Below are 14133 nucleotides of genomic sequence, written 5' to 3'. Positions count from 1 at the left end.
TACATCAAATCGTTCTGACGTATTTATTATTAGAAGAAATTCAAACCATATTATTATTTTTGACTTCTTAACATAGAAGAAAAAGAATATGGAAGTACGGGCATTTACAGAGCTTACGACCGTCGTAGGTAACGTTTGAAAATGCTCAGGGACACATATTCTTCTTCATCTACGTTGAGATGTCAAAAATCATTTAAAAAAATAAATCCTAATTACAGATAATCCAGATTTGCACCATCTCAAAATGTTGCATCGTATTATTTGATTAATGGCATATTTTTTTTTACCTCCATTTTTTTTTCTTTGGTTAACTTGTTAATTAAAATAAAATACTTAAAATGCACATAGAGTGCGTTGAAACAGATGATGGACATAATACCGTATGAATGCAAAACACATGTAATTACGTTGATCCACGTCCGCGGTGTAATCGAGTAGGTTTGGTAGGCCCTCTGTTTGGGCAGACCCCCCTGAAGTGCTATAATTAGAAACACCCTCCTCCGCCCGCCACACCAACTACACGTACTCCTCCCTCCTCGGGGGAGATCTGGACCACGTGCATATACGCGAGGTCACACTCGTTCGTTAGTCGGGCGCCTTAGTTTTACGGTAATAGCAATCCCCGTAACCAAATTCGCTCCGCTAATGTACGTGTACAAAAATTAGACGAATTATGGCCTGTTATAGGAACGTAAAGCGAGAAAATATGTATTTAAACAACAAAGCCATCTGCCGTAACTAATTCGGATTCACTATTATAGTCGTAGTCGTGAATTGGCAAAGGACTATACGTTACGACTTTACGAACAATACCAAAATTCTTCTACCAATCATCACATCGTTACTTTGACATAGCTAATGGATCAAAGTCCTATGTGACTATTCAAACATTTTAAGGACTATTACTTTGCAAGTCATATTGATAGGCGCCGTGCCGTAATTGGCAAAGGACTATACGTTACGACTTTACGAACAATACCAAAATTCTTCTACCAATCATCACATCGTTACTTTGACATAGCTAATGGATCAAAGTCCTATGTGACTATTCAAACATTTTAAGGACTATTACTTTGCAAGTCATATTGATAGGCGCCGTGCCGTAATTGGCAAAGGACTATACGTTACGACTTTACGAACAATACCAAAATTCTTCTACCAATCATCACATCGTTACTTTGACATAGCTAATGGATCAAAGTCCTATGTGACTATTCAAACATTTTAAGGACTATTACTTTGCAAGTCATATTGATAGGCGCCGTGCCGTAATTGAGTAGACGCTCGACTGCGACACTGGCGTCGCGGGATCGATTCCCGCCAATTGAAAAATGAATTCAAGAAATATTTAGATTAGATTTTCAATTGTTCCGGGTGTTTGTGATACCTGCAGACAAGCATCTAAAATAGACGCTTAGCGAGTTATTACTCGTATGCCCAAATCTTTGTAAGTGCACAAATACTGCATCCGGTATACTACATCTTTATTCTTTTCTTTTTTATTCATGTCTTAATGCAATTGTTAAGTTCCGGATGCCTCGTAATTCTTTGATGTGATTAGGAAATAAAATATCAGGAATAGGTTGAGAGCAGGCTACAATATTCGCATCAACTCATCAGGCACGTGGTTCATAGCGAAATCGGTCGTTCGTCGAACAACTCACATCCGACCTCACCAGGAGTACAGCATCCAGAGAGGTGGCGCTCTTTGATCGCATTAGCAGAAACGTGGCGGTAGAATCAATTAAATCCCGTCCTCCCGTTCCTGTGGAGAGCGGGGAGCAGCAGGAGGCGGCGCGTGCTGCAGGCGAGGGGGCACGTTCAAAGCGTGTGTTCATTTCGCAGTCATTATTCGAGCTCTTACTCTGATTTCTGCTGAATATTTGCGTACTTTTCTTCTAAGAATTCAAACGCATATTTCTTAATCGCGTTAATATTATGTAATCGGAAACATTAAATTATATACAATACATAACGTCTGTGTTCAGGAAAAGGGTGTAACCCTCACGAACCAAATCCTTCGAGGGGGACATTCTACATACAATTTATAAACAGTAGTTAAACAGGTCTTTGGGTACTAAACGGATGGTAGTTTTCGATGATTATGTTATTTTAAAAATCCAGCAACTTGTGGATTGCGCCTCTTTTTTTCTAACTACAAGCATATATTTATGAACATTTTATTATTTTTACGAAGAAGAAAAATCATTGAAATTTACTGAAATTTACAATCCACTCAAATTACCAGTCCGGGTTTAACAAGCCATACGAAAAGTAAGTAAAATATCAGGTTAGTATAGGCCGGACCAAATATAACCCTGACGATGACACGCCAGCACAGTGATTTAAACTGATTATAAATATATTAAAAAATAAAAATAAAACAATGATAACAGTTAATAGATTTGTTCCCTTCGCAAGCCTTATGTGGGAACTCTCGCGGGACACTTGGAGAGTGGAGAGTGGAGAGTGGAGAGTCGCAGGGGATGCTGCGGTGTCATTACGTCATTACCTCTCCCCAGAGAGGGGCGAGTGAATACAGAGAAGCGATGAGACTTATCTCTTGCAGAGGGGATGGCACTTTACTTACTAAAACAAATATGTTTACACAAATAAATATTTGTAAAAATACACAAATGTTTTGATTCGTCAACTATTTTTAGCTGGAGAGTCCGAAGAAAGTAAGCGAAGTAGTAAGCCCCCGAGTCCTCCCCGCTAGTCATAATACATGCGTTGATGAGAAGATGCATTCAAATTAGCAGTGACCTTCAACTGAACTCTAAAATCCTCATGAGTTTGCAACGTTTGAAATACTGTATCCCATAAAACACCTCTGACTGCTTTATGATCGCTTCGCAGATTCACAAAATATGTATGTACCCGACGAAAGAATTTGTGGATAAAGAGTTGAGACTTGTTTAGTAATAAAGATAACTGACGACTGCATTGTAAAGACGAGAAGTGTTTACATTGTGACTAATAATAATACCCGTCACAAATCTGATAATCAGCCGAGACAAATTATTGAAACGATAAAGTTACGTACGAGATGTGGGGCGTGCAACAAAAAATAAACGCGTATCCCTTTTGATTTGGAGTTCCAAACAAGCGGGCATTGTTGTCGGCGACCGAGAAGGCAGACGGACAATGGAAGAGAACATTGCGACCAGCCGACCAGAAGAGAATTATTCTGGTCCAAAAATTACATATTTATTTATAATACACTCTCAGACGCATGTCCAAAATTTAGCGAACCATTCATAGCCCTACTTAATGCATTATACAAACCTAAGGATAATCTCATCAACCGTAAACCTGTCGAGAACTTTTTGCATCTCGAAACCCGCAGAAAAAAATCCTCGAGTTCATTTACCGATTACATTTAATCTGACGATCACTCAACTAAATCTGTAGAGTTAACCTACGTTTTCTGGTTCAAACCCAAAGCCGAGATTCTTCTTCACTAGCGTTCCTCGAGGGTCCAAAGTACAATAGTTCCCGCTTTTTTTCTCTTACGCAAACTGCTTTTTGTTTATTTTTTATTTGCCGACGGAGAGAATCGATTTATGAGTTTTATGAAAGAAAAAACTGCTCATTCTCGTTATTATAGATGTGTCATGCGAGGTTAATGTCTTTGTCTACTCATTTTTCTACCTAACAAACAAAAAATCGTTTACGAAAGATTTTACGTAATTCAGAAACTGACGAACCGAGCAAAATCCCGAACTGATTTCGCAGCATATTTTTCATATTGTTTTCGATACAATTTGACTACGTAAAACGTGATGTATATCATTTTACTGCGAAATATATCGTGTTGCTGATGACGTTGGTGTATTGGTCCCGGTAAAGCCAAATTAACATATTTTGGCCTTGTTTAGTCCGTTGTCTCACCATCATAAACCACCAAATAGTTTTGGTATTTCATCAGATATGAAAGTGGGTACGTCGATGTTTCACCTAAATCATCTCCGCATCCCATATGACGAGATGGTGTGGATAATAAACGCGAGGTGGCCGTACAGCCATATAGCCATACAGCCATACAGCCATACAGCCATACCCGCCGGGACCGGAGCGTTTATTACGACCGATAACAGATCCTAAATCTCAATACACGGCCCATTAATATAGTCCCGCGTCAGACCGTTTTGTCGTCCGTGACACTAACGGCGACCCGTGTCCCCTGTCCTAACAAGCGAGACCCACACCTCACTTTTTCTTTTTATCAATTTAAATAAATAAAGGCTCGTTGTGTTTTTTTAAAATTCAATTTAATGCAGACTCACTTCATTTTTATGAAGTATCTTTGTAATTTTTTACCACTTGTCCATTTTTCTATTATTATTAATTGTTGTATTACATAAACTTTAAATAAATTAACTATTTATTTTGGGCTAGTTGCAAAATAATTGCATTGTACAAAAGCCAAGGAGCCAAGAGAGTATGTTGTCCACATTTCGTCAACTTTGCCTTTTATGATTAGATGCTATATATCGTAATACTAAGCAGACAACTTCCCGACTTAGATACCAGTCTGCAACTTTCTTCCTACTCTTGCTCTTTGGGGCACATATACCATATCGGTCCACGGAATGAGTAGCATTCTACGCTGCAACCACATTTGGAATGCCTGTAGCCGGTTCATAGAGCTGATCTCGAGGGTCCACGATTTAACTCTGTATTCACTATTTGCCGAAGTTTCAGATTGAAGTTATTATTACAGAACATTATGCTTGTGTGTAGTCGGGTTAATCTCGTCATTAAATCAAAAGAGCCCTTTGACTAAATTTACTCTTTGTCGTGATATAATAACTATGTACTATTTGATATAATAGAATAAATATGTACTCGGCAAAATATGTACTATTGTTCAATAGTACATATTTTGCCGAGGATTGAAGTAAAAATGGACAATATTAAATAAAAAGGGCACCATTTTGCCGACAAGAATCGCGTTACAATATTCGCAATGAATTCCGTAAAAACTCCACTTTATAACGTGACAAGTAATATATAAGTTGCGTTAAAGGATGCTGGAGTATTAATATTGTTATCTTATAGTTTGTAGTATAAAGGCTACATAAGTCTCGGAGAAGCGTTGTTCAGGGTGGATGGTGCCCCGCGGCCGCGCACACGTCACACCCTCGCGCCACCAAGTCCCAAAGTTCTCGACTCTTTATTCAAAAATATTTTATGAGGGCCGAAAAGCGAAATCTATCTTTCTGCGGAAAAACATACTCAAGGAAAAAACTACGAAAATAACATTTAGCGGTAATATCGCTACATAAATTATTCAAAATATTCGTAATTATTAAATCAGTTTTACATTTTAATCACATATTAAGTATAATAAAACAACAAGTGTAAGTATTTTTTTTTACATTTTTAAAGGTTCAATTGATAAATAATTAATGGTTTGACTTGGTCGCGTAGCACCCCGAGCCTGACAGGGCGAATCTTAAAATAAACTGTTTAAATCACTTATTTCAAAAGTAGAATAAAAACGCGTGTTTTAGTGCTCTGAAAATGATTTGTACAAAGTGATTTTTGTCTAAATGGATGCGATACTGTATTACGAGTATAATCCTCATCGCCGCTGCCGGTACGCGAAAAGACATAAAACTAATTTTTAATTTTAGGTTTGAAAAAGTTATATTTATGTATAAAATTTTCGCATTCGTTTTTAGCCTCTGTCAAAACGTGGTGGGGTATAATTACGATGATTCTCTTTTTTGTAAAACTATATTCTAGAATGATCGACAATTACAAATCAAAGTTGTATAATTTGTGTTATTTACCCTTCAACCCGTGTACATACATTTGGGTATCAAGTATTTTACCGTGTATTAAAGAGATGAAATAAATAAAATCCATTTCTGTGGGGCTGTCCCCCCCCGCCCCCCTCCGCCCCCGGCGCGGGTATCGGGTTACCTCGTGCCCCCTCCCCGCCCCCCGCGCTCCCCGCGCCCCTCGCGTCCGCCGCGAGGGGAAGTGTCCCTAAACTGTAGCCGTGAGATATTCCAACAGACGTTAGGTATCTAATCCCCGGGCAAGGGGTTCCCCAGATCCCGTCGGGAAAGGTCGTCGGCTCCCAAAATTGTATTATCAGGCTTTCGCAACAATTCTCTCGTCGCCCGGGTTGGGAGGGATGGATATGTGAATCTTTTTTCAATTTTTAGAATTTTCTAGCCTCCTTAAATCCTCGTAGACGCGCGACGGGATGAATTGACGCTTCTCTGTTTTCCTAACGCCTAAAGAAAGGGTTTTTAAAATAGATAGAAAACTTCTAACCATTGTCAAAAGACGAAAAGCCACATACTTAGGCCACACATTCCGTGGAGAAAATATGCCCTTCTACAGCTTTTAGTAGAGGGAAAGGTAGAGGGCAGACGGGGCTTTGGACGTAAAAGAACATCATAGCTCAAAAATCTTGGAATACCGGAGGCAGCAACCCTCATCAGGCTGGTCCAGGGTCGTGTGGAGTTTAAGGAGATGGTGATAACAAGAACTTTTCTGATTCTCTGAAACTTTCGGGACCTTGAAATGCTTCGAATATTGGATCTCTTTCTAGGATGTCAGGACACCGCTGTCTATAACGGCAACATGTCCGACATATGATATACGAATGGTTACTCCTTCAGTGGTGTACCTATTTTAGATACCATACAGTTCCTTTGCCGAACATTCTGTACCTGATATATCGACGGGGGGGAGGGTTTATTTAAGTTAACTGATATAATCAAGGATGTATTTTGACCACAATAAACTTATCGTGATGGAAGTTGTTATGGAATTAACAAATTAATGATGTTTAGGCTCTAACATAACTATTGTCTATAGCAGACCTCCCTTTACTTCACAGTAAAACAACCGAGTATCGAATATCATTTTTTCTGGTATTCAGGGTAGTGGTAGGGGGTGGGAGGGAATGTTGTGGAGGGAATAGGGGTGGTGAGGAGAGGTCACTTTAAAATATTGTTTATAACCAAATAAATTAATGTAAGACGATCGATATTTTTATTATTGAAATCTATGAAATACATAAGGGTGGTGTTGAATCATTATGGCATTTTCACTTATGCTCGTCAAATTTAAATAAAAACTTTATTTTATAGGTAAAAATTCAGCTCCGTATGTTGTGTCCGCAAAATTAGAAAAGTAGTCTAAGGATTGAGTTGAGATTTTTACAAATATGAAATGAAGAAATAAGTATTGTAATTGATGCCGGGAATTCCCTATTATTTTCACGAATATCCGTTTTTGACTATTGTTCTATTGAATAGGTTGTGACGAACTTGTACCTAACTTGGCACTTACCCGCGAGCTCATGGTCACTTTAAATTTCGCGTATCGCATTCACAAATTTGTCTCGTTCAGATAAGATATAAAAGGTTCAACAAAGTAGGTACTAGAAATGAGTTGCTACTCCAAATTATAGATAGTTGCTTTCAGACTCACCGATGCGTGCAGGTAGTGAGTAGGCTGTCGAGTTCTCGGTCTACCTTGTGTCTTCACTCCTTCGCAAGATTTCTACTCGCTCTTCCTCTTCTTCCGACTCCTCTAAACAGACCATCTGCAAAATACAAAGATAGGCAGTTTATAGTACCAGTTTAATTGATTTAGGTGTGTAAAGTCGTAATATAATTACGGTACATTACTATTCCCTTCTGGGGGCGGTTAGCTGTAGTTAGAAGTGATCCGAGGTGTCGGTTACCGGTCCCGGGGGCCCGAGCCCCCCTCCCCCAGCCGGGGGGGCCCGCGGGGCTTCCCTCCGCCAGTTTGGGTTAAGTCAGGAAGGAATCCCGCCAAGGGATGAAATGGGGCTACAACTTCCGGAACGTCTTGTCAGTTTTTGATGTTGTTGTTTCTACTTTTTTAATGCGTGTAGGTACTTTGTATTTTAACAAGGATATCGTTACTTAATACATTTGCTGGTATAATGTGGAAAAAAACGATCTCATACGAATTTCTGTCATCTTTTGTGCGTTTTCCTTGTGTTTATTCGATTTGTAAAGCAGAGAAAGTTTGTGAATGTAGTAGTGTCATTTTGTACAACCCAAATCTTAAAAAACAAGTAATTTCCTCGCTTTATTAAGTTAGGTTATGGGGTATCGACCTATCGTCCAAAAATAATCGCCATTTTTACCCACTTCATTGTACCCTTCGTAGATTCTATTTTTTTTTCAATTAATATTAAATAAACGAGAACAGCTTACATAGAGTCGGATTCAATAGTTCCATGCGGGGAAACGGCAAACCGCAAACTTACATTAACGCAACGTTACCGTCATCGTTTGGAAATCGGTGAAGAACCAGTATATGGATATTTATTTAAAATCATACTATATCGGAGATATTCTTTAAGAATAATTAAACTGTGTATTAAATAATGAAAATAATTTTCGTCTCTCGATGCACTCCTAAAAAAATTCATGTCTTAAAAAATAGCTCGTGTCGCGATTGTCTCGGAAGAAATTCTTTTTAAGACCAAATATAAATATTTGGGGCTTAGCTAGCGAACGTTTGAAAAGTTATCGAAAATTATATTACTTATTTACTCAACCTTTTATATATATTTTTTATACGAAGATATAATAATAATAATAAAACCCTTATCCGCACCCCAATGGTGCATAGGGCACTGTGTCATATAAACGCAGTGTTATCTTGATCGTTTACAAATGAAGGAAAGGCGATCAGCCCTCCGCTTCAGGTACAATGGTAGTATTGAATGAATATTACAGCGAAAAAATCACTTATATTTATTTTACCCCCCTTGAGAATCGAACCCGGGACCTCCAGAACGGTAGCCGAGCGTGCTGACCATTACACTACGGAGGCGGACAATGAAGACACATTATTAAATATTGTGTATAGTCGAAACGGCCTAGACAGCTCGGGTACATTTTTTATCGAACGTTTATAATTTTGCTAACAAAGTGGATAGTGATAAGCATGTGACATGCGATATATTCCACTCTCCAGATGTGATGGTACGAATTATGACGCCTGTATGTAAATTAGCTCATCAGCTGACGCGACCTAATTACTAAATAATTTCTACGCGCACACACGTACTGCGTGTAGTGTTATCCTCTCTACTGGCTAGACCCACGAATTTGCAACTGTCCATAAAGATATTTGTACTATTATTTCATTTATAAATATCGACTATAGAAAATAAAATCATAAAATGTAAGCAATGTGTGGCTTGACTTATAGCTTTATGTGGCACCAAAATAAACGTCACCCCAGACATCCTTAAAAGTTTTGTCTCGTTTACATATTCAAATTATGCGACTTATTATTTTCCGAGACGACATATCTTTAGATTTGATCTGTTGATCAGTTGTCAGTGATCGCTCTCTCTGGTTACAATTGATCCGCGACGATCTCACGAGCGCACACATAAATTCAGTCTTCCAAACGAATGAATCCCTCGGCCGGATGAATGAACCGAGATCCGTCGGGTGGTCTCCCGTCTCCCGTCTCCGTCTCTTGCGGCTGCGCTATCTCCGGTGTCGTGTGTCTCCTGTCCAACGGTGGCTGCTGGCTGCCAGCCACTGGCTGCCAGCAACTCGCTTCAGTCGCTTCAGTCGCTGGCAGATTAGATAACTAGAGGCTCGAGCCAAGTGCCTTGCGGTACCCCGAAACCCGCTACCATAACTCCAAACTGTATTCGTATATTTTCAATTCCTCACGATCATTGCCTCTGTGCGTACCATGGTGTAAGTACATATAATGAAGTCTACATACAAAGAAATGTTAAACGCATCCTCCTTCCTGTGTCATCGCCATCATTACCACCGCGTGGCTAAAATTCGTTTTTTCCTGCCAAGTTGGCACGCTGCTATCGTCTTTATTACCCGTTTAGTTGAGGCAAACAGAAATGGCCAACGAACATAACGTCAGCGCATGGTGCACAGAAGAGTGAACAATCCAGAAATCCATAATCTAAAAACAGAAACTGTGGATATAATAATACGTACGTCCGTATGTGTGTGTGACACGGTACGGACGTAACACACACACGTGTGGAAGTGGCAAGTAAAACTGATCCACAATATGTGGTACGCGCACAAAATGAAAACTTTGGGAAAAAGACAACATTCTTATTTTTATCTTCTTCTTACCCTAGCCGTTTTACTCCAGGATGAGAAAAGAGCATACATAGCGGGTAGCCCGTGTGATGCTCATGTTCATGAATTCGATTCTCGCTGGTTAAATTGCGTAAATTGATATTGAAAGTGTTTTTTTCTGTGATATTTTATACCCTGAAGCATTTGATCGTATGATTCTTCGCTTACATGTAATTTATTGTCAAGGTATTTCTGTATTAATAATCATTAATGGCGATCAAAATCGACACAAGATTATCCGAGAGATTATTATCGTGGATTGGAAAGGGCCTATGTAATGTGGTTTTTGTAAAGTTTAGGAGCCGATGGTACATATAGTCTATATGTGGAGTATGGAGTATGGAGTATGGCACGGTAAACAAATGAGTGAGCGGTCGGGTTGTTAGTTGGTGTTGGTGCGGTGTCGAGTTACACCCGCTGCGGCCGTTACGGCTGTACCTACTCCCTGCTCCCTGCTCCCTGCTCCCTGCTCCCCGCTCCCCGCTCGCTACAGGGTGTAGATAAACTATATATTCTTCGACATAATAATTCAACAATCTGTTTCATTGGCGTTCTCTCTTGCAGCGTTCCGGGTTCCGACAAGACCCACCTGGACACGTCGAGCGACAGCGAGGGCGACTCGCTGGGCGCTGCGCCCGCGGGCCGGGGCCCCCCGCCCGTGTACGCGGCCGGGGGGGGCGCCGGGCCCGCGGGGGCGCAGCCCTACCACCAGCTGCACCACGCGCTGCCGCCCCTGTACGACGACAGGGGCTACCACCACTTATGATGCTGGCCGAGCCAAGACAGCTTCTAGGAGAACCCCCGTGTCGCTGATGGAGACGCAAAAGGCGTGCAGCGTGAACTGCACGGACATTCGATATGTTTGTAGACGAAAAAGTGGAATAACGTTTTTTAAATCATGCTTAAAAACTGAACCTAACGTCGTTAAATGTGTCTAAAAATTCGCGAAATGTATTAACAGTGAAGTAAACATAAACAACTGAAACTTAGTGAAGTGTAGTTAAACAAAAATGTGAATTCTTCGTCGTTCCTGCAGTATATTTGCCAATGTTTCAGGAACAAATAACGAAATCGAAGGTGTTTTATGACCCGAAGAAGAGTTTACTGATATAATACAATAATACCACATTCGCAACGGGAAACCGAGAATGAAACGCCGCGAACTGTTCTCCGGGATACAATCATAACTTCTTCATCTTCCATCTGTCTAGTCGACGTCCTCTTCAGTTCGAAGAATTCACGTTACTAATTACTTTGAATCGTGTATAGAGAAGTGTTTCCACAGTTCGTTTTCTCGAAAAAAAAAACCACTAAGAAGAAAAAAACAACAATTGACACTTAATATTTTATTCTAAAGTGAACATTTATGGTGATATTGAACAAAAAACAAATAACCTAGTGTAGGTGCTGCAGTCAGCAACGTTAGTGGAAAGTTAATGAACGAATAAACTTAATGCAGCTTGTGACAGTGGCCTGACTTTATGGTGAATTTTGAATATGCTCGTAAACGATGTACAAACTTGTAAATATGTAAATTTCTTCACAAGACAATGAAATGAATACTCTAACTCTAAAACAATTTGCTTTATGATCTAGTCCAGGTAAAGAGAGATACTCATCGAATGGTATATTCCAAAAGAGAGAAAACGCATTCACTACATAGTGTAGATAACCTCAACATCCCTTTTGAACTTTTATTCCTAACGACTTTGGCACTTTAAAACTGATTCGCGATCCATACGGGTTGAGAACAACAATGAAAAGACATGTTGGCTTATTACCGAATTAAAATTATATATAACCATATCCGCTCCCTAGGTGGAGCATATGGAGTCCACAAACTGTCTCCAGGCTTTTCTGTCGGCTGCCAGCTCCCTTGCATCCTCCCAAGTCAGATCCGCGTCGCGAAGTTCTGACGAGAACTGCCGACAAATTGTCAGCAGTGGTCGTCCTGGGCGGCGCGAACCTGATGCCTTGTATTAATTAATTAATTAATTAAAATGAAGTCAAATTTATCTACACTGCGTAGTTAACGCGTTGTCTTTCCGTTGTAATCGACCACATGGTACAGATAAAATCGATATACTCGTAAAGTTACTCGATTATTTCAGGGTGTGACGAACATCAAAATAGGATTATAAAAATTTCAATGAAAATGAGCTAAATCCCACAATCTGACAAACACAGATAGCGTAAAATAAATGCTTTCGTATAGCAATAATACAGTTCAATTTACAGAATAATAGATTTATCAACTACAAAAAATGGATTTGACTGGCGCGTACTTAAGTTAATTGAAATATCGATATTATATTGAGGATATACATATTTAAGAATGTACTTTATTATTTAATAGGACAATATTTTGATATTATTCAATAAATTTGTATACATTACGTTTGTACCTTTTTTACTTTCATTCGGTCACCCTGCGTCGAAAGGGCGTTGTGACGGCTCCTCAGTGCTCGCGGAGCCAGGGTCGACTCGGCAGGACAGTTCTGCAATCCAAAGAGTGATTTATTATTGTAAAATGTTGGCAAAATCAATCAAATAAAAACTCAATGAATTAGCTGCATATAAATTATACGCATTTCAGTCCCTTGGTCGAAATATAATATGCGAGTAAATGGAGATCAATGAAGAAAATTTAGATGGGTTTGTGAGCAAATTAATGTTAATTCATAATAGTAAATTTTAAATCAGGATTTTGCACGGCGAGAGATAATAGAGGGTTAATAGAAAGGGATTTGCATAAGTAAGAAGTGATTTAACAAACAAGTTTGTTTTTGTGTTCATTGTGATTTAAGGTAAGATTAACTTGTAACTAGTATATTTACTTGGATCAACGACAAACTTAATTCACGCAACAAAAGTTACGAAAAATATGGCTCGGTTCTGATCTGGGAACTTGCAGTCCTGCCGAAATAACTGGCAACTCGGATTAACAGAAATCACGTTCAGTGGGATCTCTCTGTATGACATATCGCTCACTCCTTTCAAGAACGTCATAAATCAAAATACTTGATTTTTCAGGAGAACGTTTTTAAAGTTTAAAAATATAATACAATGTATTAGAAAAAAATATCAAGCCACTTATTGAACTTTTTACTGCGCAACAGATCTTTTTAGGTAAAACCTTAAGGTTTTTTCTCCATTTGAAAAATATTTACTATATTTAAAAAAATAATTAAACAATACCTTTTCTTCAAAATGCAAAAACAACACTTTCTGCCCTGTAGCGGGTAAATATTAAGTTAAAAATATGCCACTTTTGCTGGGATATAGTTCATTTTCTGGGCATTCCGAAAACATACACAACTTAAAATCGACGATTTTTGATTTATGACGTTCTTGAAAGGAGTGAGCGATATGATATTATGGTGAAAGGAAGGGTGTGGGGAGAGATGGGGAAGTAGAAGACGAAGGAGACCGCTTCTGGTTTAATACTCGTAATTGTAGCTAACATGTTCTATACTGCTGTATCTACTGGTGTATATTTCTATTCAATTAAGTACTTATGTAATAAATCATTATTAATAAAACTGTCTTTATTTCTTAATTACGAACAAACTGTTTCCCTAAATCTGTAATATCTACAACAGAAGTACAAGTATCTGCATATTCACATATTAAGATAAAACGTAAATGTGTTCGAAATAGCCATACAAGAATGTATGTTTATTTCCCAACATTTTGAGTGTGTCCAAATACTTGTTCACAAAATCTGGATTTTCTCCAATTACAGGAGTTATTTTCATATTATTTTATTTTCCGTGTTCACTGTGAATTGTGGCTACTTTGCAGACATGATATCTACGTATACAGTTTTACCAGTTTTATATCATTCTTGATCATTTTCTGCCCTAATAACTATATGTCCAATCACCCTAACTTACTAAAATAATATTTCCTTAACCCTTATCCGCACCCATATTGTGCATAGGGCACCACATTCAATCGACGTGGTGTAACTCGATCGCTTATCACATGT

General features: G+C 38.9%; 1 protein-coding gene across 2 annotated transcripts in view; it reads left to right on the top strand.

Moving 5' to 3' along the window:
- Nucleotides 1-13684, top strand: part of so (SIX homeobox 1 protein sine oculis) — a 37042-nt gene extending 23358 nt beyond the window's left edge. For both annotated transcript variants that reach the window (XM_088270492.1, XM_088270493.1), the window contains exon 7: nucleotides 10707-13684. In XM_088270492.1, the coding sequence (XP_088126618.1) occupies nucleotides 10707-10908 (202 nt within the window). In that variant the 3' untranslated portion in view covers nucleotides 10909-13684. The remainder of the gene's footprint in view (nucleotides 1-10706) is intronic.
- Nucleotides 13685-14133: the final 449 nt, after the last annotated feature.

The sequence above is a fragment of the Brachycentrus maculatus genome, unplaced genomic scaffold, assembly GCF_059751285.1.
Source record: "Brachycentrus maculatus isolate JH-2025_06_01 unplaced genomic scaffold, ASM5975128v1 h1tg000387l, whole genome shotgun sequence".
Classification (NCBI taxonomy): domain Eukaryota; kingdom Metazoa; phylum Arthropoda; class Insecta; order Trichoptera; family Brachycentridae; genus Brachycentrus; species Brachycentrus maculatus.
The sequence above is the reverse complement of the archived record's forward strand: the minus strand, read 5'-3'. Positions and strand labels throughout refer to the sequence as shown.